General features: G+C 62.3%; 1 protein-coding gene across 1 annotated transcript; it reads left to right on the forward strand.

The window, feature by feature from the left end:
• Positions 1-229: 229 nt before the first annotated feature.
• Positions 230-22,531, forward strand: ESPNL (espin like; the record flags this gene model as incomplete). Its single annotated transcript, XM_081095834.1, has 9 exons — positions 230-678; positions 1,792-1,982; positions 3,033-3,219; positions 5,635-5,817; positions 9,399-9,530; positions 17,973-18,084; positions 19,000-19,112; positions 19,291-19,485; positions 20,924-22,531. Exons 1-9 carry the CDS (start codon positions 385-387, stop codon positions 22,529-22,531), a joined length of 3,015 nt encoding a protein of 1,004 aa, XP_080951960.1. The 5' UTR covers positions 230-384.
• Positions 22,532-22,777: the final 246 nt, after the last annotated feature.

The raw sequence follows: 22,777 nt of genomic DNA on the forward strand, positions 1-22,777 counted from the left end.
TGCAACTAAGCTGTGGCTGGATGTGGGAAGTTCATCCCAGCCTGAGACATATCCTCGGCCCTCGCCCCACGAGAGGAAGAGGCATGGCGCAGCGAGGGGCAGTGTCGACTGGCCGGTGCCCAGCCCCTGATCTCAACACGGTGTGAGCCCTTCCCCTGTACCCTGTGCCCTCTCCCCACCACGACTCAGCACAGCGGGAGTGGCTCAGGCAGGGCTTGTGGCCCAATCCCCAAGGCCTGCCCTCCCCCTTGCACCCTGCCGCCTCCCATCTGCCCTGTGGGCTGCTTATCGGGTAACCAGAGCTGGGAGCTGCGTCCACGCCTGAAACAGGAAGCCCGGGCCTGTGCGTGAGCCCTGAGAGCCTGCGGGTGGCTGGGCAGGAGGATGGATGAGCAGCGGGCGCTCGTGGCCGCCAGGGACGGGGACCTGGCCACCTTGGAGAAGCTGCTGGAGGCTGGCACCCTGGGCCCAGGCATCGTCGATGCCCTGGGGGCTGGCCTGGTGCACCACGCCACCCGGGCCGGCCACCTGGCCTGTGTCAAGTTCCTGGTGCAGCGGGCCAAACTGCCCGGCAACCAGCGGGCCCACAACGGGGCCACCCCGGTACACGACGCAGCTGCCACCGGCAGCCTGGCGGAGCTGTGCTGGCTGGTGCGTGAAGGGGGCTGCGGTCTGCAGGTGAGCAGAGGGCAACCCGGAAGGCAGTGTCCCTGTGAACAGAGGGAGGAGTGAGTTGTGAGCTAGACGGTCCTCTGCCCTGGGCTCTTTCTGTCAGGGACTCACCATGAAAACCTCACAGCTCAGTCTGTGCAGTGTCTCTGCCCTCCCCCCCCCCCCCCGCCCCCACCCCTCAGCAACACAAAGCCCTTGCAAGCCAAGGCCACCTCCTAAACCACCTCGTCTCCCCATCGCCCCCACCTCCCCACACAGGAGCGCCTGGCCTTGCCGGTGGGGGTCCCGCCAGTCCTCATCAGGCCTGGTCCCGGGGGCCTGTCTCTCGGGATCTAGAAAGGGCCCACAGGCACGTGCAGTGGGCATTTGGGCTCAGGAGCGGGAGCCCCAAGCGAGTCTGTGGCCCTGATGCTAGAGAGACGTCTCCAGGGTTCAAGGACGAGCTTGTGGGGGAATTTCTACCAGGGCCCATCCTTGCCCCGTTCCTGCCTGTCCGATACCCGTTCGTGAGGAAAGACTGTGAGAAAGCTCTGACAGAGCCGAGTGGGCATGGGGGACCCACTGGGTCCCAGGAGAGGGAAGACTCACTGGTCACAGCCAGAGGCTGCCCAGTCACCACCGCCAGGGGCAGCGGCCGGAGTGCTGCCTGTCCGTGCTGTGCCTGGGAGAAGGCCCCGGGCTGCGGCTCCCGTAGTGGAAATGCTCCCGGCCAGGGCCTGTGCTGGGGGTGGGCACTCAGTGGGGTGGGGTGGGGCCGAGGTCAGGAGGCCGCCAAGCCTGGTGCGGCACTGGTGGGCAAGTGGAAGCCTTTCTGACCACTCGCAGAGATCGGGAAGGGGCATGGCTGTGCTCTGACTGTGCATGGGGCAGGGCCACAGATTTTGACCCAGACCTGGACTTGAGCCCTGGCCCTGCCTCTAACCCTGAGCAGGTCGCCTCACTTAGAAGAAAGGGCCTCCCTGGCCTTGGAGGGAGCAGCGGGGAGAGGAGGGAACAGAAGCTTCCAGCAGGCGGGGTCCGTGGCAGGGTGGACCCCAGGCTGGCGCTGGCCATGGGTTCTGCCCAGCGAGGTGAGTCCAGACCTGCCACCCATTCCCCACCCTGCCTGTGCCCCGGTAGGACCAAGATGACTCGGGTGTCTCCCCACTCCACCTGGCCGCCCGCTTCGCCCACCCGGTGCTGGTGGAGTGGCTGCTCCGAGAGGGCCACGCAGCCACGCTGGAGACGCTGGAGGGGGCCCTGCCGCTGCACCACGCCGCTGTCAGCGGGGACCTGACCTGCCTGAAGCTCCTGACGGCTGCCCACCGCAGGTGAGGGGCTGGAGCGCCGCCTGTCAGCAGTCTGGGGGCCTGGCCCCTGGGGAGGCTGCACCCAGGGGCAGAGAACAGCTGGTGGGCAGGCACACAGGGACAGGACACAGGGATGGGCAAGCCTGGCTGTCCCCACGGCCCCACATGTGTTCCCAAGACCTTGCATCTCAGCAGTGAACAGCGCTCTTATTCCTGCCCCTCCCCGCCATTCCCACCCCTTGGTGAAGGCCTTTGGGACTTGCCTTGCGGATCTTCCCCAGAGTGTCCACGCTGGCCACGGAGTCTCTTAGACCCACAGTTTTTAAAGTAGTTTCTGCCATTTGAAAACTGAGAGACTTCACATTAAAACATATGCACACACATATGCACACATGCACTTGCACATACACACGCACACGTCCACACACACACACACACACGGGAAGGACCGTGCCCCAGAGGCCCACATCCCACTTGGCACCACTGCAGGAGCCAAGGTGACGTCTGTGTCACCAGGGGATAGGGGTCGGCCTTGCGTAGGGGGTGGCCCCTCCCTGCAGCGAGTCACTGGCCCTGCAGCAGGTGGAGGCAGAGGGGATTCGGGAAATCCCAGGACCTGCTCCAGTCCGTTCACACCGGCCCCAATGCCAGGCCCGGGTGCCCATGGATGGGATGGACGTCTAGTGTCCGGCTCACAATGTCCCCTTTCACAGGGTAGGCTCAGCTCTGAGTTCACTGACCTGCCCACTGCAGGTCCCTGGGCTGGTCACCCTGAGACGCCCCCTGCTGGCCAACTCCTGAGGCACACAGCTGGATGAGGAATGGGCGGAGCTGGTTTCCAGCAGCCAGAGCCCTAACCCCACTTCCCCGGCCTCAGCTGGTTCCCTTGGGCGGTGGGAAGCCTGTGCAAGCCTACAGGTGACTGGCTGGGACCCCTCAGCGGGTCAGGGAGCTGGAGCTGGCCAGTGCCAGGCCTCCCTCCCCTCGATCTGGGTCCTCAGCTGGATCAGTCCCACCCCCACCCCTGTGACCCCTGGCCAAGCGCCCTCTGAACCTCGCCCTCCTCCACAGCAGCGTGAACCGGCGGACACGCAGCGGCGCCTCCCCGCTGTACCTGGCCTGCCAGGAGGGCCACCTGCACCTGGCCCAGTTCCTGGTGAAGGACTGCGGCGCCGACGTGCACCTGCGCGCCCTGGACGGCATGAGCGCGCTGCATGCTGCCGCCGCCCGCGGGCACTACTCTCTAGTTGTCTGGCTGGTAAGGGGGACCGGGTGGGGACAGGGGAGTCCCCGGAAGGCTGGCCCCTGCTCCTGCCTACTCCCCAGAGTCCCTCCCAGCAAGCAGGGCCTGGCTGCGGTGGGGGGCACCCCCTGGATCTGTCTGCCCACCGCAGAACTGGGGACCCACAGGGCTGTTGGGGATGGGATGTGCCCGCCCATCGCTCCCAGCAGCGTGGGCAGCAGGCTCAGGCAGGGCCCGGGATGCAGCCTCGAGTGCACAGCTCCAGGCTGAGGCTGTGCACCCAGCATCAGCAGCCCTTCCGCACTCCCCCAGGGGCCTCCTCCCCAGCCCTTCCAGCAAGCCAGCCTCACTCCCCAGGGGCCTTTGCACGTGCTGCCCCCTCTGCCTGGCAGGCAGCTCCTCAGGGCCCCTCCACTGCCTGCCTGCCCACCTGGCTAGGATGGCAGCCACCCTGTGCCCAGCCCTCTGCTCTCCTGCCGTCTTTCCTCCATGGCACCAACACTCGACACACTAATTCTGACTTCTTTTTTTTTTTTTTAAATATATTTTATTGATTTTTTACAGAGAGGAAGGGAGAGAGATAGAGAGTTAGAAACATCGATGAGAGAGAAACATCGATCAGCTGCCTCCTGCACATCTACTGGGGATGTGCCCGCAACCCAGGTACATGCCCTTGACCGGAATCGAACCTGGGACCTTTCAGTCCGCAGGCCGACGCTCTATCCACTGAGCCAAACCGGTTTCGGCTAATTCTGACTTCTTTATCTTGGTGGTTGTATGTCCCCACCCTGGGAGGCAGGAACTCTGTCCGGCTGCTGCGTCTCAGGGCCTGGCATGCAGTCAGGGCTCTGGAGGTGTTTAGTGAGCAACTGTATGAAGTCCTCAGGATGAAGTCCCACTGCTCACCTGAGCCTCAGAGGCCGCCAGCGGTCACCTCCAGCCTCCCTTTTCCGGCACCTCCTGCCCCTCACCCAGATACTCACAGGGCCTCACCTTGGCACAGGCCAGGTCTCCTCCTGGGGTCCTCCTGCCAAGTGGCCCCTGCCCTGGAGAAAGCCCTGAGGCTCTCCAGTTGTCACCCCCCTGCCAGTCTGGGGCGTGTCCTCACATCCCCTCCCTGTAGGTGTGAGCCCATCCATTTCAGACCTCGGCCTCCCCTCACCTGGAGGATCCTGGGCCCGGGGTGGGTCCTGGTGTCTCTGGCAGCAGGGCCACGCATAGCAGGTGCTTCGCATATGAAGTGAGCCAGCAGGCTGTGTGGTGCCCAGGACAGGTGGGCAGGAGGGAAGAGGGACCTCTGAGCCCCCCAGGTCCCCCCAGAGGCTCACCCCAGGGAGGGAGCAGCTGGGGCCATGGGGCCCCAGACCAGAAAGGCCTTTCCAGATGGACTCCCTGCCCCCCTCCCTGTGGGATGGCCGGGGGGAGGGCAGCCTCCATCCAGCCTGGCCCACCGGCTCCAGGGTGGGCACCCTTGCCCTTGGGGTGCTGGCTGGTGGGAGGCCTCTGTCCCTCACAGACATGGCTGAGGGTGGGATGAGCCAGCAGTGCTTGGGCTGCAGGTGATGTGTGGACTGAACAACCAAAGCCCGTCCCCTCCCACAGAAGGAGCAGGAGGCCGTTGACAGTGGGTCAACCCCGTGGGCTTGTCTCTGCTGTTCCCCTGGCCTTTCCCTCGGGGTGAAAGTTGGCCGCATTCAAGGCAGGAAGAGGGAGTAAAGGGGGCACCCACATCCACCAGCCTCTTCCTTCAGGAAGGCAGGGTGTTCCTGGAAGAGACCCTAACGTCCTGTTGGCAGACTAGGTCATCCTGTCCCAAGGCCACAGTTCAGTGTGCCCATAGAAGTGGGTGGAGACCCCAGGGTCTGCCCCTCACATCCCCCCACGGCAGCTGGGTGCTCTGGACTAGAGATTACTGGTGCCCTCACAGAGGTGGTTGCCAGCAGGACAGGGCCCAAGCCACAGGATGACCAGGGTCCGAGTCCCACGCTCTGAGAGGCCGGCAGGACCCGCTGCCCAATGTCCCCCACCTGCATCTGTGCTGGGGGAGCTCAGGGCCCAAATGAGCCCAGTGCCAGGGGCTGTAGACATCTGTTTGTGGTCTCCTAGGTGCCCTCGAAGCGTTTTGCTCATTGGATGTGTGAAACCCGCCCTGGAGGTGTTCTGCTTAAGATTTGGGCTGGGGCGGATTTGGGGACTGGAGGCTCCCAGTAAAACCAGATCTCACCCCCCAAACACTGTTCTGGAGGTGCCAGGCGCTGGGATGATGACAGGCTGAGTGTGAGGAGCCAGCTCTGTCCCAGGATTTCCTGGGGAGTGGTGCCCCGGTCCCCAAGGTCACGTCCCAGGGCTCCATGTCCTCCTCCTGGTGGCCATCCCCAGGAGTGGTCACCCGAACCAGCCTCACCTGGCCCCTCTCCCCCCTTTCTCCAGGTCACCTTCACTGACATCGGCCTGACAGCACGGGACAACGAGGGGGCCACAGCCCTCCACTTTGCAGCTCGAGGCGGCCACACACCCATCCTCGACCGGCTGCTGCTGCTGGGCGCCCCCATCATGAGAGACTCCTGGGGTGGGACCCCCCTGCATGACGCTGCAGAGAACGGACAGATGGAGGTAAGGCAGCGCCCGGGGACTTCTGCTTAACTCATCAGTGAGAACTGGGAATTCAAAGTGACTGTATATCCACACACACATACTTACCCCCCCACGGGTGAGGGATGAGGAGGCAAATACACAGATGGACGGATGCAGCCCGGTCGGTGTGGCAGGCAGGTGACCGACTGATAGTACTGCATCAGACACAGACATTCTGCCTTTCTCTGGACAAGAGTCACTGTGGTACAGTGTTCTGCAACCTACAGGTGCTGCCTCAAAGGCAGTGAATGAGAGCAGAGGTGGCGCAGAAAGCGTGTGCCTGGGCACTCAGTACGGACTCTTACTCATTCGGGTGCCTTTCTGATGCTCCCCGATGTGCCCATTGGGCTGTGTCCTCTGTTCCACTGCACCTGAGCATTTACAGCAAAATGCACACTTGTTACATTATATCTTTTTCTCTTCACGTGTATGTTAGAGTTAGAGGGGAGTACTAATTATTTTAAAAGTATCTGTGCAGCCCGGCCAGTGTGACTCAGTGCTTGAGCATCGACCTATGAACCAGAAGGTTATGGTTTGATTCCCGATCAGGGCACATGCCCAGGTTGCAGGCTTGATCCCCAGTGTGGGGCGTACAGGAGGCAGCTGATCAATGATACTCTCATCAGCATTGATTGTCTCTATCTCTGAAATCAATAAAAATATATTAAAAAAATAAAAAGCATGTGTGCAGGTAAATTATAGCATACTCGTATATGGAGTTCGTTTTAGAATCCTGAATGAGGCGTCAGGAAACATTTGTGATAAAAAGGGGGCACTGGGACTGACATTAGGAATGGAGGGCCCTGGACTAACTCATGCTCAGGGTGCCTTCCAGCCCTGCGTCCTCTGATGCTGCTCGGTCTGGGGTGATAGTTAAGGTCATGGGTTCTGAGAGCCATTGCTCTGCACCCAGGCTGCCCACTTCCTGGTGTCTGAACTTGTGAGGCCTCTTATCCTTCCTGGTGCCTTGTTTCGTCTTGTGTAATACAGGCCCCTTAAGCCCCACGGGGTGGGGGAGCTGTGAGGAGTGGCCCAGGTGTCTACCCAAAATGGTGCCTGGCACAGTGAGGGACCAGGGGAAGGCCTCACTGTCCCATCTCTGGGACAAGCTACCTCCGGGGGGGTGAGCATGATGGTCCCCACAGTCCCGACTGTGAGAGAGCTGGTGAGGGGTGGGCGGTGGAGGGAGAGGTTGCTGTTTTTAATGTGTTTTATGTCTACAGTTTTCAAAAACCTATATGACATCATTATTTTTTAATTCAGTACATGAATAAAGACATATTCAAACATACCCACAGATCCTCCCCACCCCACTTTTCCTCTCAGGCCCATTCCTTCCGGTGACTTGGGACCCCACATGGAATTCCTTTCCCTCAGTCTGAGTGAATGTTTTAGATGGTCCCTTCGGCTGGGTTTGCTTCTTGTTTCTTTTTGTTTGTATGGAAACATCTTTATTTCATCTTTAGCACATTTTTGCTGGGTAGAGAACGGCAGTTTTTACATATTGGTGCTTTGAAAATGTCATTCATCACTTTCTGGCTTCCATCAAGAGGTCTGCATGGGGGTCACTGTTTGAAGATCATATTTTCCCCTCTGGTTGCTTTTTTTTTTTTAATATATCTTTATTGATTTCAGAGAGGAAGGGAGAGGGATAGAGAGTTAGAAACATCGATGATGAGAGAGAGACATCGATCAGCTGCCTCCTGCACACCCCCTTCTGGGGATGTGCCCACAACCGAGGTACATGCCCTTGACCGGAATCGAACCTGGGACCCTTCAGTCTGCAGGCCGATGCACTATCCACTGAGCCAAACTGGTTAGGGCCCCTCTGGCTGCTTTTAAGATGTCCATTGTGTCTGGTCTTCTACTGTTTCGCTGTGATAGGACGAAGGTGGACGGCTCCTACTTGGGACTGTTTGGACTTCTCGAGTTGTGCTTGGTGTTTCTGTCTGTCAAGTTCTCAGCTGTTCCCTCTTCAGACACGCCCTCTGTATCCACTCTGTTGTCTCTCATTCTGCATTTTCGTCCTGGCTGTAGCTGCTGGATTTCTGTCTTCATCTTTCTGTCTGGCCGTGCTGTATTCTGGATTGCTTCTTCAAGCCCATTTCCTGTTTACCAGGTCTTCAGCTTCAGTCTTTAACTTGGTTATTATTTTTACTAGAGGCCTGGTGCACGAATTCATGCACGGGTGGGGTCTGCCTGCCCCAATAGCGCGGATCAGGCCAGGCTGGCCAGGGGGAGGGGATGCAGTAGGTTGGCCGGCCAGCTCTGCCCCCTGATCGAACTCGCTGTCAAACTCCTATTCCAGGGGACAATTTGCATACTAGCCTTTTATTACTTAGGATGTTCTCCACCTTGAATTAGTCATTTTTCAAATCTACATGTGTCCGTTTTTATGGTTTATCATTCCATGCCTGTACTTTGCAGCTTGGTCTTTATTTCTTTGAAAGTCGTAAGCCCGGTTGCATCGCAGTCGGTTAGTCTGTTTCTGCAGGTCTGTTTGTTCGTGTTCTGGTCTCCTTTCTGGTGCTCCTGGTCTTGTGGACTGTACGATACACATTATATTTGAGAAATGATTTTCAGGAGTCATTTGAGGCCCGGGATGTTGTCTTGATTGCCTCTGCCTGTCAGCATATGTGTGACTTGCGAGCCCAGAATCATCTGAGTCCATATTCCAGGCGTGAGGCTGCCTGGAGCCCCTGCATGATGGGGAGCGCGGGCTGGCTGGCCCTGGTTTACTCTCCTCCGAGGGGAGCCCTCAGCCTGCAGCGGCAGGTGGGGAGTCAGAGCCCACCTTCCGAGGCCCTGCTTTTTGCTGGTCTCCCTCCTCCCAGGAGGCTGCAAGGACCGCCCAGGTCATGACTTTCTCCTGCATCAGCTCTCTGAGTGCTGGGCTTATCCCTCCGACTCCTGTCTTCTTCTTGGCCTGCTGATTCCTCACTTGCTTGTTGCCTCTTCTCTGCTTCAGGACGGTGACTTTCATGTCTCGTCCATTTTCTGCGTTTCTGGGGAGTGGATGGGTCTGACCCACCTGCTTCTCTCCTCCCTGACCTGGGTCCTTCTGTCCCCCTGTTTGTGCGGCTGGCACAGCCACCTCACAAATGTCCAGACTTTGGTCTGTCACAAGTCCCTCTGGGTCCCAGCTTCTTTGTGGAAACGTGGCACGCCCCTCTGAGCGTTGCTGTAAAAGTGGAAACTGGTTCTGTAGTTACAGCCCAGGACGCCGGCTACAAGGGCAAGGGGCAAGGTCGGGGTCAGGCTCCATCCGAGCAGGGAGGGCCCCCGCCATGCCGCCTTCTTACCACCTGAGCCCTCAGCGAGTTCCTTACCTCGGTACCTGGGTTCCCATCCAGGATGGGGTGCTGGTACCTGCAGGGCTTGGTGCCAGGCAGGGCGGCTGTGCGTGCAGAGAATGCTGGGATTCTCAGGCAGGTTCCTCAGATGTTGGCAGCCTCAGTGTCCCACCTGGAGCTGGGGTGTGGTGCCAGCCCTCCATGGCGCCCGGTGGGTACTGTGGGATCGGCTTGTGTGCCGTGGGTCACATGTGCCCCTCCCTGCAGTGCTGCCAGACCCTGGTCTCCCACCGCGTGGACCCCTCCCTACGAGATGAAGATGGCTACACGGCGGCAGACCTGGCGGAGTACCACGGGCACCAGGACTGCGCCCAGTACCTGCGGGAGACGGCCCGGCCGGTAAGTCTCAGGGTCCCCAGTCACCCTAACTGGGGTGAGGGTGAAGGCCGTCCCCTCCGCACCCCCCCCCCCCCGACAGACCAGTTAGCTAGAAAGCTCTGTGTACACCATGTCATTGGCAGAAAAAAGGTTCCGGGCCAGGACTGGGCCAGCCCCACAGGTCAGCTAGCTGGGCGCTGGGACTAGGGATGAGCCAGCAGCCATGACTGGGCAATGACCAGTCCTGTGGCAGGGGATGTGGCAGGGGCTGTGACAGAAGCTGTGGCAGGGGCTGTGGCAGGGGCTGTGGCAGGGGCTGTGACAGAAGCTGTGGCAGGGGCTGTGGCAGGGGCAATGACCAGTCCTGTGGCAGGCTCTGTGACGGGCTGTGGCAGGGGCTGTGGCAGGGGCTGTGACGGGGGCTGTGACAGGGGCTGTGACAGGAGATGTGGCAGGGGCTGTGGCAGGGGCTGTGACAGGGGCTGTGACGGGGGCTGTGACAGGGGCTGTGACGGGGGCTGTGACAGGGGCTGTGGTGGGGGCTGTGACAGGGGCTGTGACAGGGGCTGTGACGGGGGCTGTGACAGGGGCTGTGACGGGGGCTGTGACAGGGGCTGTGGTGGGGGCTGTGACAGGGGCTGTGACAGGGGCTGTGACGGGGGCTGTGACAGGGGCTGTGACAGGGGCTGTGACGGGGGCTGTGACAGGGGCTGTGGTGGGGGCTGTGACAGGGGCTGTGACAGGGGCTGTGACGGGGGCTGTGACAGGGGCTGTGACGGGGGCTGTGACGGGGGCTGTGACAGGGGCTGTGACAGGGGCTGTGACAGGGGCTGTGACAGGGGCTGTGACGGGGGCTGTGACAGGGGCTGTGACAGGGGCTGTGACAGGGGCTGTGACAGGGGCTGTGACGGGGGCTGTGACGGGGGCTGTGACAGGGGCTGTGACGGGGGCTGTGACAGGGGCTGTGACAGGGGCTGTGACGGGGGCTGTGACAGGGGCTGTGACGGGGGCTGTGACAGGGGCTGTGACAGGGGCTGTGACAGGGGCTGTGGTGGGGGCTGTGACAGGGGCTGTGACGGGGGCTGTGACGGGGGCTGTGACAGGGGCTGTGACAGGGGCTGTGACGGGGGCTGTGACAGGGGCTGTGACGGGGGCTGTGACGGGGGCTGTGACAGGGGCTGTGACGGGGGCTGTGACGGGGGCTGTGGCAGGCTCTGTGACGGGCTGTGACAGGGGCTGTGACGGGGGCTGTGACGGGGGATGTGACAGGGGCTGTGACAGGGGCTGTGACGGGGGCTGTGACGGGGGCTGTGACGGGGGATGTGACGGGGGCTGTGACAGGGGCTGTGACGGGGGCTGTGACGGGGGCTGTGACGGGGGATGTGACGGGGGCTGTGACAGGGGCTGTGACGGGGGCTGTGACGGGGGCTGTGACGGGGGATGTGACGGGGGCTGTGACAGGGGCTGTGACGGGGGCTGTGACGGGGGCTGTGACGGGGGATGTGACGGGGGCTGTGACAGGGGCTGTGACAGGGGCTGTGACAGGGGCTGTGGTGGGGGCTGTGACAGGGGCTGTGACAGGGGCTGTGACAGGGGCTGTGACGGGGGCTGTGACGGGGGCTGTGACAGGGGCTGTGACAGGGGCTGTGACAGGGGATGTGACGGGGGCTGTGACAGGGGCTGTGACAGGGGCTGTGACGGGGGCTGTGACAGGGGCTGTGACAGGGGCTGTGACGGGGGCTGTGGTGGGGGCTGTGACGGGGGATGTGACAGGGGCTGTGACGGGGGCTGTGACGGGGGCTGTGACGGGGGCTGTGACAGGGGCTGTGACGGGGGCTGTGACGGGGGCTGTGACAGGGGCTGTGACAGGGGCTGTGACGGGGGCTGTGACGGGGGCTGTGACAGGGGCTGTGACAGGGGCTGTGACGGGGGCTGTGACGGGGGCTGTGACGGGGGCTGTGACAGGGGCTGTGACAGGGGCTGTGACGGGGGCTGTGACGGTAGCTGTGACGGGGGCTGTGACAGGAGATGTGACAGGGGCTGTGACAGGGGCTGTGACGGGGGCTGTGACGGGGGCTGTGACGGGGGCTGTGACAGGAGCTGTGACAGGGGCTGTGACAGGGGCTGTGACAGGGGCTGTGGTGGGGGCTGCCATCTACCTGGACCAAAGAAATCATGCTTCTGACTCTGGACTCCCATGGCCAGTGCTCCCAGGGGTGATGCTGTGTCAGGCTGAGGTTACCCACGGGTGGGAGCAAGACGTTGGGTTCCTGGTGAGCTGACCCTCATGAGGCCCAGCCTGCCCTGTCAGCCCAGGAGGCAGCAGCCTCCAGTCCCCCCTCCTGCCTGGGCGTGTGACCATGACCCTCCCTGAGCCACTTCCCAGTCTGTGAGGACAGGAGCCTGTCCTGCTGGCCCCATCCCCAGCACATGGATGGATATAAGGGCGTGGATGGACAGATATCATGGTGGATGGACAGATATGGGTGGATGGACAGACCAGTGGGTGGGGGTGGACAGATATGTGGGTGGAGTCAGCAGTTTAGTCGGCACGGAGTCAGGCTGCCTCCCACCCCCCCTTTCCAACCTGCCACTTCTCCTTGGTGGGCAGCCCTGGGATGGCTGGACCCCATGTCAGCTGACAGCCCTGAGGCCCAGCGAGCTGACATGCCCCTGTGCCGGCCGCGCGCAGGGCTGCTGTGCCTCCTCGTCCCTCAGGCCGTCAGGCCTCGTGCGGGCAGGGCTGCAGTCCTCCCTGGCCCTGGGCCTTGGGACATCCTCACCCGGCCACCACCGGCCAAGGTTCAGGGCCGCTCAGGTGCTCTGGGGACACGCCGGTGCCCTGGTTTGTCCTGGCAGCGTAGTTTCAGAAACAAGAACTACAGGCCTGCTGAAGCAGTTTGCTAAGCATTTTACTAAGCATTCGGTGTTTGGTTAAAGGTCGTTTCCCTGGCTTGGGTTGGAGGACTTGGTGGGCCTCAGTGAGTTGCTGATGTGGTGGGCGGAGCTTCACTGTCCATCCGCTAGGGGTGCCCGGCCACCTGGGTCCCGCCCGGCCCCTGTGTGGTCACTGGGTCGGCCTGGCAGCTGAGATGAGGAGGCTGGTGGGTGGCTGCTTGGCTGCCAGGGAGTAGGTCCCACCCTGGGTCCCTTGCCCGTCCCCCACCAGCCACGCTGCAATGCCCATGGCCAGGGCTTGTCCAAGCAGGGTCTCTGCCCCGACCTGCCATACCCCGCTCCTGCACATCTGCCAGCTCCTCCAGCCACTGTGGCCCACTCTCTGAGGTGGACGGGGCTTATGGGTGCTCTCCTGACACCTGGGATGTGGGGAACCGGCCCATCTCAGGTTACCTGGTAGTTCTTCGGGTCCTGGCTGGCTTCTTGGTGACACCACACGATTCAAGGCAGCAGATTCCCCAAACCAGCCTGGGCGACGTGTGCAGGCCCCCAACCGACCTGCAGGCCGGTGGCACCCACCCCATCCACACGCCCCACCTGTGATGGAGAGTGGGTGGGCTTGTCTGCCTCCTTCCGACCCACAGCCCCTCCGGCCTGCGTCTGGGCTGACGGCTGGCACGGCGCACTCAAATGCAGACCCTTGGCTTTGAGCTGGTGTGTCCAGTGAGCTTCAGGAGCCCGTTTGGGTCTCAGGGTTGGACCTGGGGCCTCTCTCTTCTCCCTCAGTGAGCACCGGGCAGCAGGGGGTGCTAGCCACTCGCCACTGGCTGGACTGTTCCCGCACCAGGACTCCTGCCTCACACGCCCAGGCGCAGGCTCCGCCCTGCGGGAGGGCGCCGTCAGCTGGGGGCCGAGGCCGGGAGGCTGATACAATATTGATGGAAACGCAATATCCAGAGGTCACCCACGCTGGCCTCTTCCCATGTCAGGCTCGGAGCAGGTGGTGAAAGCCACAACCACGGGTCCCCAGAGAGGCAGCCCGGGGACCGAGGCTGGACAGGTGGAGGCAAGACTTGCCCTGTGGGAGGCGCCCCCTTCGTGGGCCGGTCTGCAGGACAGTGGGGTCCTGCATGCTGCTGGGGAAGTGCAGGCCCTGCCTCGACCTCTCCACCTTGACTTCGGCCAAGTCCTTCTGCTCCCTGGGCAGCCCCTCTGCACACTGAGGGCTGGGGCAGAGGCTAGAGGGGCCCCCTGCACTCTGACTCCCTCTTCTGAGGCCGGGTGTGAGTGAGGTCCTGGTGGCAGCAGTTAGGAGCAGCAGCCCAGGGTGGCAAACCAGGATCCCCCACACCTCCATGGCATCCACTGTCCTACTTGCCCCTGCCCCACCCTCATTACCACCAAGATTGGAGCGACTCTGCCCAGCAGGTGGTATCTCTGAGCCTGGGTTTTCTCATCTGTAAAATGGGATTGAGGAGCCTAGTTGCAGGGTAAAAGAGACACCCACTGACCACCCAGCAGGCTCCATCCTCCCCCCGCCCCCCCGCCAGGTCCAGAAGGGTCCTCACACCCCTTCATTATACAGATGGGGAAACTGAGGTCCAGAGAGGGCAAGGCCTCCCCCGGAAGCCTCCTCCCCAAGGGAGGGGCCTGGCTGAATCTCAGCCATGGTGACCGGTGTCCAGCCCAGCTGCGGGTCATGATTTTGCCGGCCGGGTGGCATTACAGGCCTGTAACCCGGCTCGACAGCTGTCCTCAATGTATAATGCATGGTCGGCACAGCACTGCTCAAATCTCACCAAAAACACAGCAGAGGACACTGCAGGCCATGGGAAAGGCGCCAGCCTTGGGGCAATTGCCCAACCTGGGGGTAACATGCCCACTGTCAGGAGCCCACAGGTCGGGACCGTCTGCCGCTTCTTCCGGTCCTTGTAGATCTGGTTCCTGTCCAGGCCGAAGTGAGGAATGCAGGGATGTGGGATGCCCATTGCCGGGGAAACACGGCAGCAGGCCCCTGTCCTAGCTGCAACTCAGAGGTCACGGTGACACTGCAGTGACGAGGTCTGTGCCAGGCTCTCCCCTTAACTCCCAGCACCTGCAGAGTGCCTCCAGGAAACTGAGGGCCAGGGCACCACCCCAGAGCTGCTCCTTGGAGCAGTGAGCAGGATTCAGCCCCTGGGACAGGGTGGCAGAGGCCCCCCAGCTGCAGGTGCTGCATGGAGGCCCAAGTCCATCCCCCTGGGTCCCCGAGCAAGTTCTAGCTCCCTACCTCTTCCACTCTCCCCCATGAAGGGCAGCTGCCATCCCAGCTGGGCCCGCACACTGCCAGGGGAGGGGAGGTCTTGCCCCTCCCCCAGAGCAGATTCCATTGGGCTCTCAGGATGGCCAGGAGCAGGGCCGGCAGGCAAGCCCACAGCCCTGTCCTGGCTGAGTGGGGCCAGGCATTGGAGTGGCCCTTTGGTGAGGGCTCCTGCTCAGCCCTCCTCTGTCCATCAGCCTGTCACCACAAACCACTATAGCAGCAGTTCTCAACCTGTGGGTCGCGACCCCTTTGGGGGTCGAACGACCCTTTCACAGGGGTCGCCTAAGACCATCGGAAAACACATATATAATTACATATTGTTTTTGTGATTAATCACTATGCTTTAATTATGTTCAATTTGTAACAATGAAAATACATCCTGCATATCAGATATTTACATTACGATTCATAACAGTAGCAAAATTACAGTTATGAAGTAGCAATGAAAATAATTGTATGGTTGGGGGTCACCACAACATGAGGAACTGTATTAAAGGGTCGCGGCATCAGGAAGGTGGAGAACCACTGGTCTATAGCTTTGCCTCGGGGCCCGGCGTCTGACCGACCCTGTTTGCAGCTCCTAAGCCGGGCTCTGTCCGCCTCATGGCCGCTGGAAGAAGACAGGAGACTCCTGGGTCTGCGGCACCGGGTGAAGGGCAGCGTCATGTCTTGTTGGGTCCCGTTGCCCCCAAGTCCCAGGGTTGTGTGATATGGGCCCACATGGCTGCTCTGCGCACAGGAAGTTTGCATCACAGCCGAGGACCCCAGAGCCTGGGCAGCCCCGTTTTATAGCAAGCGGTAAGCAGCCTGCACCTCTGTCTGGGTCCCCGCTGCAAACACGGCCCTGAGAGACGCCAGGAAAAGAGCAGCCAGGATGTGGCATCCTTAGTAGGTGCTAGAGGCCCACCACCTGCCTCTTCCTCCACTGCGGGTGCCCCTGGGCCCAATCACAGAGCAGTGACTCGAGGGGCTCCAGTCCTGGCAGGAGCAAGGACTGGGGACCCAGCTCCGCCTTGTCCCAGCTGCTGGGCCCTGAGAAAGCCCCTTGCCCTCTGTGCCTGGGGCTGTCCTGGGGGTGGTCTCTCCCTCTCATGTGACTGGGATCTCAGGTGCCCAGCAGGGTCCGCTTCCCTGGGTCCTGCACTGTGGAAGGTTAAGGTGCCGGGTAAGGGATCCCACATGCGGCCCCAGCCCGCCTGGCCACCTGACACTTCTGCCTTCAAATATTCATGCGACGCCTCCCATTCCTGGGGGTAGCAGCTGTGACAGCCCTGACAGCCCAGGACACCACAGCTCCCTGCTCACAGCCCAGCCCCTACTCCCACAGGTCCTCCTGGCTCCAGGCGGACCACCCCCTGTGCCTGCTGCAGCTCCCCAACTGCTGTGCTCTGGGGCTCCCGGATTCCTGCAAGGAGCGAGGTGTGAGGTGGGTGGTGGCCGGGCAGACGGGGTTCAGGCTGTGTTCCTGTCCAGTGGCCATGGCGGACGGAGGGTCCTGGACAGGCGTGTGACTCGGAGCCGAGGCAGTGGGTGAAGACCTATGGTGAGGGCTCCCCGTGCAAGGCTCTGTGTGAAGTGAAAATGCAGGCCCCTCGCCTTTTAAACAGGAAGAATTTCAAGGCAGAGCTGGCCGCGCGTCACACCCAACTGCAGCGTGGGCCCCGGCCCGGCCACGCATCCCGCATGGGCTCATTTCACCAGGTCCTCGTCCTCTGACTCTCTCCCGCACCACCCAGGGGCCCACTGGCGGGAGGGGTGTGGAGCTGCGGTCTGCTGGCCAGGGCAGGGTGCTTGGAGAGAAGGCAGCATGCAGCCCTACCAGCTGAGACGGAATGGGGCAGCCTCATGCCAGGCGGCACCGAGGCACACTGGCCCTGCAGGACCCCAGGCGTCCACCAGCTGAAAGACGGGGCCAGACAGCCTTCAACTTTCAGCTTTAAACCAAAAGGCTCTGGGGTCCTGGGGGACAGCTCAGGTGTCCTCCTGGAGAATTTCTGTGCCACCTAAGTCGACACAGGCAGAGGCGAGAGGTGAGCACAGTCCTGCTGCTACAACACCTGCTGTGTCAGGGCAGCCTGCATGCCTGGGGCCCCTGCTCAGCCAGCCCCATGAGTCCACTCGGCCAGGAATCTTGGCTTCCGATGGTCAATGCCAAAGCTGAGGCTGAGCAAGGCTGAGCTGCGGGGGGGGAGGGGGGGGGCGGAGGGGGGTCGCGGGGTGAAGGCACTTCCAGGCCAAGGCTCTTTCTGGCTGCTCACCCGTCAGTGCTTGGGGGCAGAGCGGTGGCCAAGGACAGGATTGTGCCCTGCCCCAGACACGGGGCAGGTTGTGGGGGTGACGTGGGGGGTGACCCAGTAGCCCCCAGCATGGATTCCCAGACCCCAGGCTCCCAGGGCCAATCTTGGTGTCTATTTCCAGGCAGCCCAGGAGGGCAGCCTGGACACTGCTGGTAGGTCTTGGGCACAGTACCCCCGCCCTGAGGTGTGGTCAAGCGCATGGCCCCTGCTTGTGGCTAAAGAAGAGTTCCTTGTGGTTTCCCCCTAAGCCCAGGGGCCAGGCACTTGCTCTCCTCCGAGGGGACCATTCCAGGTGGTTCGTCTCAGCACAGAAGTCAGGGGCAGTCTGGCGGGGCGGGGGGTGGTGGTGGTGGTGGTGGTGGTGTGTGCGCACCTCTCTTGTGAGCACAAGCTGGACACCAGGTCCTAACCCAGCACTGCAGCTGCCGAGTTAAGCTGCCTCTAGAGCAGTGGTTCTCAACCTTCCTAATGCCGCAACCGTTTAATACAGTTCCTCATGTTGTGGTGACCCCCAATTTCATTGTTACAAATTGAACATAATTAAAGCATAGTGATTAATCACAAAAACAATATGTAATCATATATGTGTTTTCCGATGGTCTTAGGCGACCCCTGGGAAAGGGTCATTCGACCCCCAAAGGGGTTGTGACCCACAGGTTGAGAACCGCTGCTCTAGAGGGAGCCCATGAGCTGGGCCTTGAGATAGGGATTCCCTGGTGGTGGTGGTGGTGGTGGTGGTGGAGGCACTGGGGGGCACACTGATTGGTGGCACTCAGACAAGTGGGGGGGTGTTTGGGAGCCCTGGTCACCCGGTGTGGAGGGAGTGGAGAGGCATGGGGGGGCAGAACCTGGAGGGACACTTGACCCCCTCCAGGCCTTTCTAAGATGCACGAGATGGGCCAGAGTAGCCTGGACACCCTGCACCTTCACCTGGGCCTCCCGCTGACCAGGTCTATCCACCTCCAGGTGCCGCTCCTGATGACACCCCCACCCCCACCATTCCCCCCTCCTCCACTGTCGGCTGCGAGGCGCTCCCCAGAGGATGGAAGAGGGGGCTCAGGTCTCAGGAGCCCCACCTGTGAGTACACTTCTCCAGGGAGCACGGGCCTGGGCCGTGGGTGCCAGGAGCGGGCACTGCTGGACTCACCCCCGAGGGCCTTTGAGGGGGGAAGGGGAGGGGGGTAGCTGACTCCAGGCAACTGTGCTCAGGATACTCAGGACCTGGTTGGGGTCACCCCCTCCCACTGCCCAACCCCCAGCTTCTTCCAGGTTTCCTTTGTTGTCTTTGTTGTTTTAAAGTGAGACCAATTAAACAGCCTCCTGCCCAGTGGGCCCCTGGGGCCTGACTGCCCTGCCTGTGTGGTGATGGGCAGCCCCCTTGCTCTCTGAGCCTCCTAGTCCCGAGGGGAATCCCCTACAGACATGCTGCTGCTGCTGTCCGGACACCCGCAGGGACAGGGACACAGTCCTTACACTGCTTCCCACCCAGACCTGCATGTATCAAAATGGAACGGAGCGGCTGAGAAATGTTCGCAGGCCCCTACGTAGCGAGGCGGCAGCAGTTCATGGGGTACATTGTCGCCAGGCAGGACTGTGTGGCCCGGGTGTGATGCAGAATGTGTTTCTCATCAGGGTGGGGCCCTGGTGTGTGCCTCTGTGTGGGTTCAGGGGCATTGAGGGTGGGACAGGACAGGCTTTGTGGCTCAATGGGCGGCATCAGGTCCCCAGACCACTGGCTGTAGCAGGACGGGCGGGTGAGAACTGGCCGCGGAATGGGACGATCACAGTAAAATGCAGGCTCTCCAACCAGCCAGCCCCCGGAGGCCTGTGCACGCCCCTGGGTGCTTCTGGGAGAAGCGGGGCTAGTTGGATCTTTGGCTCCAAATCCAATATCCTTCAGGGAGGCCGGCGCTACCCTAGGTCCCAGGTGTTTGCTCCCCGGCCCTCTGCCCTGGAAGCCCCTCTGACTCCAGATTCCCCTTCCACCCAGCAGCAGCGTCTCTCAGCCCCGCCTGGCCTGGCCAGCCTGACCAGCCTCTTCCCAGGGAGCAGATGACCCACGCAGCCCCCCTGGGGATCAGCACCAGCGCCATGGCTGTCACTACGGTGCGTCCTCACCGTCCACATCTCTGTCTCCCATCTCTGTTCTGCAAACTTGTTTGCCCGTCTGCATGGCTTACTCTGAGCAACTTCTTCCCGGCCAGACACAGCAGAGCTGGAGGAATCTCTCCTTGCCTCTCACCCAGCGATTCCCCACCTGAATTACCTGCTCTTGTTCGCACAGGGGGCAGAGACAGCGGCCAGGGATACCCCCCAGGGCCTGGCCGCACTACAGCTGGATGGACTGCCCTCTGGCGACCTCGACGGGCTGGTGCCCACGCGTGATGAGCGCGGCCGGCCCATCCCCGAGTGGAAGCGGCAGGTGATGGTGCGGAAGCTGCAGGCACGCCTGGGCGCGGACCCTGCCCGGGAAGCTCAGGTGGGGCTGGGCCAGTGGGATGGGGAGAGAGGGGCAGAGCCAGGAGGGGAGGGGTGGAGCCAGAGGATAGAGGACGGGTGGGGGCAGGGGCAGGGGCAGGGTGGGGGCGGGGCGGGAGCTTTGTCCTGGCAGGTGAACATGGAAGGTGGGGTCTTGAGGCAGAATGGGTTGGCCCAAGGGAGGACCAGGAGGAGGCAGGAGTGGAACGAATGAGGGACGGTGGGCAGAGGTGAGGTCAGAGAAGGGACAGCAGATATTACAGGACTTCTCGCTGCAAGGCCTCAGGGGAGCCTTTGGAAGTCTGAGCGGAGCTGTGGCCGGTTGCTCAGTGGTTAGAGTGTCCGCCCGAGGACCCAAGGGTCACGGGTTCATTCCAAGGGTTCATTCCAAGGGTCCATACAGGGCACATACCTCGGTTGTGGTTGCATGTTCGGTCTCTGGCTCTGGTCAGGTTAGGTTTAGTGTGTCACTCTCACACCGATGTTTCTCTCTCCCTGTCTCCTCCCTCCCTTCCACTCTGTCTGAAAATCAATGGGAAAAATATCCTCTGGTGAGGATTAAAAAAGAAAAGAAAATCTGAGCAGAGAAGGGCTGTGGTTTGAGGTGGACTTTGGCAGGCTCCCTCTGCCTGCCGTGTGGACAGTAGTCCTAGAGGCCTACCCTGGAGGGACACGGTGTTGTCTGAGTGAGGTGCTCTGCACCCCTTGCCGTAGAGCAGCCCCTGCAGAACAATAACACCCGTCACGTGCGGCTATTTCAGTTCATTAACAGGAAATAAACGTCAAAGCCCCTCCCAGAACCGTGGCCCCTCCCTGCCCATGGGCTCCTGAGCTAAATACCCACTGACTGGCTCTCAGAACCTGGTGCAGAGCGTGCCTGGCACCAGATAGTTTAGGCCTCTTGACAACCAGGCGGTAGCTCACCTGTGAAATGGGCGCCTCCCCCAGGGGTTCTGAGAGGTAATCCAGAGGCCCGGCCTGGACCCAGAGGGAGCCCAGCTCAGGGTCCCTCCGTGTCTGTCCCCCGAAGACTGTGAGCACTGGGGCAGGGAGGGCCAGGGGTTCTGGGGTGAACCATCGGGAGAACCCAGAGCAGAGTGGCTGAGGCTGCCGCCCTCCAAGGCCGCCCTCCGTCACAGAAGGCTCTGGAGTTTGGCGGGAGGAACAGGAGGGCTCTGAGGAGAGAGATCCTTGCATTAAACATTGGGGAGATGAGGGGGAGAGATTAGGCAGAGCAGACACCCACCTTCTTTGAAGGGGAAGGCTGGGCCCCCACAGGGCTGGGAGACTGCCCTGAGTTTCAGTCCAGGCAAGAGCCAGCTGGTGTCCAGGGCTGGGCTCCTCAGGGGCACCGGGAGCAGGCCACCTCGGGGAGCTTGAGTCCAGCAGGAAGGAGCATGCCCTCCCAGCACCCGCTGACCGGCCCTCCCTGTGCCCAGGAGGACAGCGCGAGCGTGGGCCCCACGGAGCAGGCGGCCTGGCGGTACTCGCAGACCCACCAGGCCATCCTGGGCCCCTTCGGGGAGCTGCTGACGGAGGACGACCTGGTGTACCTGGAGAAGCAGATCGCTGACCTGCAGCTGCGGAGACGCTGCCAGGAGTACGAGAGCCAGCTGGGCCAGCTGGCGGCAGAGCTGCAGGCCCTGCTGCCCCAGCCCTTGGTTAGCATCACCGTCAACAGCCACTTCCTGCCCCGGGCGCCAGGGCTGGAGGGCGAGGAAGCCCCTGGCCCAGTGCCCGAGCCCTCGGGCCCTGAGGTGGCCGTGGAGGCCGTGCCCGGCGGGCAGCCCCTGCCCTTCTGGTGCAGCCACGTGGCGCGGCTGGTGCGAAGCATGTCGCTGCTGCTGAAGGGCATGAACGGACTGGTGCAGGGTGAGGAGAAACCGGCCGTGCAGCCCCCCCAAGAGGCCAGCAGGGAGGCCCCGGCCAGCCCCCCACAGAGCGAGGCCCAGCGTGAGATCCAGGAGTGCGGGGTGTCTGTGCGGACGCTCCGTGGCAACTTCGAGTCGGCCCCCTGCCTGCCCTGCATCCCAAACCTCGGACCCTGTGAGGCAGGGGCCCCGCCCGGGCAGTGCCCTAGAGGCTGCTGGCCCGCCCCCCCGCAGCCCCGGGGCAGCCCGATTGGAGGGGAGCCCGGGTCGGGCGACACCGAGGAGGCCAGCGACTCAGGCATCAGCTGTGAGGAGGCCCCGTCGGAGGCGGGTGCTGGGCACAGCCCTGACCTGGCCAACCTGCGGAAGGAGCGCATCGTCATGCTGTTCCTCAGCCACTGGAAGAAGTCGGCCTACACGCCCGCGCTCAAGACGGCTGCCTGCCGGACCCTGGAGGCCCGCCGCGCTGGGCCGCGAGGGCAGGTGGTGGCCAGGGCTCCTCCGCCGCCCTCCCCGCCGCCCAGCGAGGGCCCTCGGCTGGGCCACCTGTGGCAGCAGCGGACCATCATCACCCACCTGCTGGGCAACTGGAAGGCCATCCTGGCGCACGTGCCCGCCCGGCAGCTGCGGCGGCTGAGCCGGCGGCCCCAGGGCCTCCTGTCTCCCGAGCAGTTCCTGCCCCACGTGGACGGGGCGCCCGTGCCGTACGGCAGCCTCACGCTGGACCTCTTCATGCTGGGCTACTTCCAGCTCTTGGAGTGCGACCTGCCCGCCGAGGAGAGAAAGATGCGCCACCTGCTCTGCTTCGAGGTCTTCGAGCACCTGGGCGCCCACGGCTGGGAGGCCGCGCGGGCCTTCCACAAGGCCGTGACCGACGAGGTGGCCTCCGGCCGCCGGGCCTGGACCGATGGCTTCGAGGACATCAAAGCCCGCTTCTTCGGCGCCAACCGCAGTCCCGCCTGGGACACCGAGCCTGGCCGCAAGTCAGGCCTGACCCCTCTTGGGCCCCTGCCCCACACCACCAGCCCCAGTGGCAGCCCCGAGCCCGCAGCTCAGCGGCTGGGGTCCGGCTCCCAGCGGGGCAGCTTCAACAGCGAGGACATCTGCGGTTACATCGACCGAAGCTTCGCCTTCTGGAAGGAGAAAGAAGCCGAGATGTTCAGCTTCGGAGACTGAGAGGCCGGCAGCCCCTTCCAAGGGCCCTGGGTGGATTCGGTTCTCTCTCCTCTTGTCCTTTTTCATCCACCTGGTGGCCAGGTGAGCCCGCCAGGCAGGCAGGCACTCAGCGTGCTAGAGCCCTCCAGGCCTGCCCTGAATCCTTCCTCCTCGGCTCTGGGCTCAGCCTCAGAATCCTTCTCACCACCGGCCCCAAGAGGCCTCTCTGCTCTCCTTCGGCCCCGAAGTTGACCAACTCCTGTCCCA

Source organism: Myotis nattereri (assembly GCF_964212035.1).
Source record: "Myotis nattereri genome assembly, chromosome: 7".
Lineage (NCBI taxonomy): Eukaryota > Metazoa > Chordata > Mammalia > Chiroptera > Vespertilionidae > Myotis > Myotis nattereri.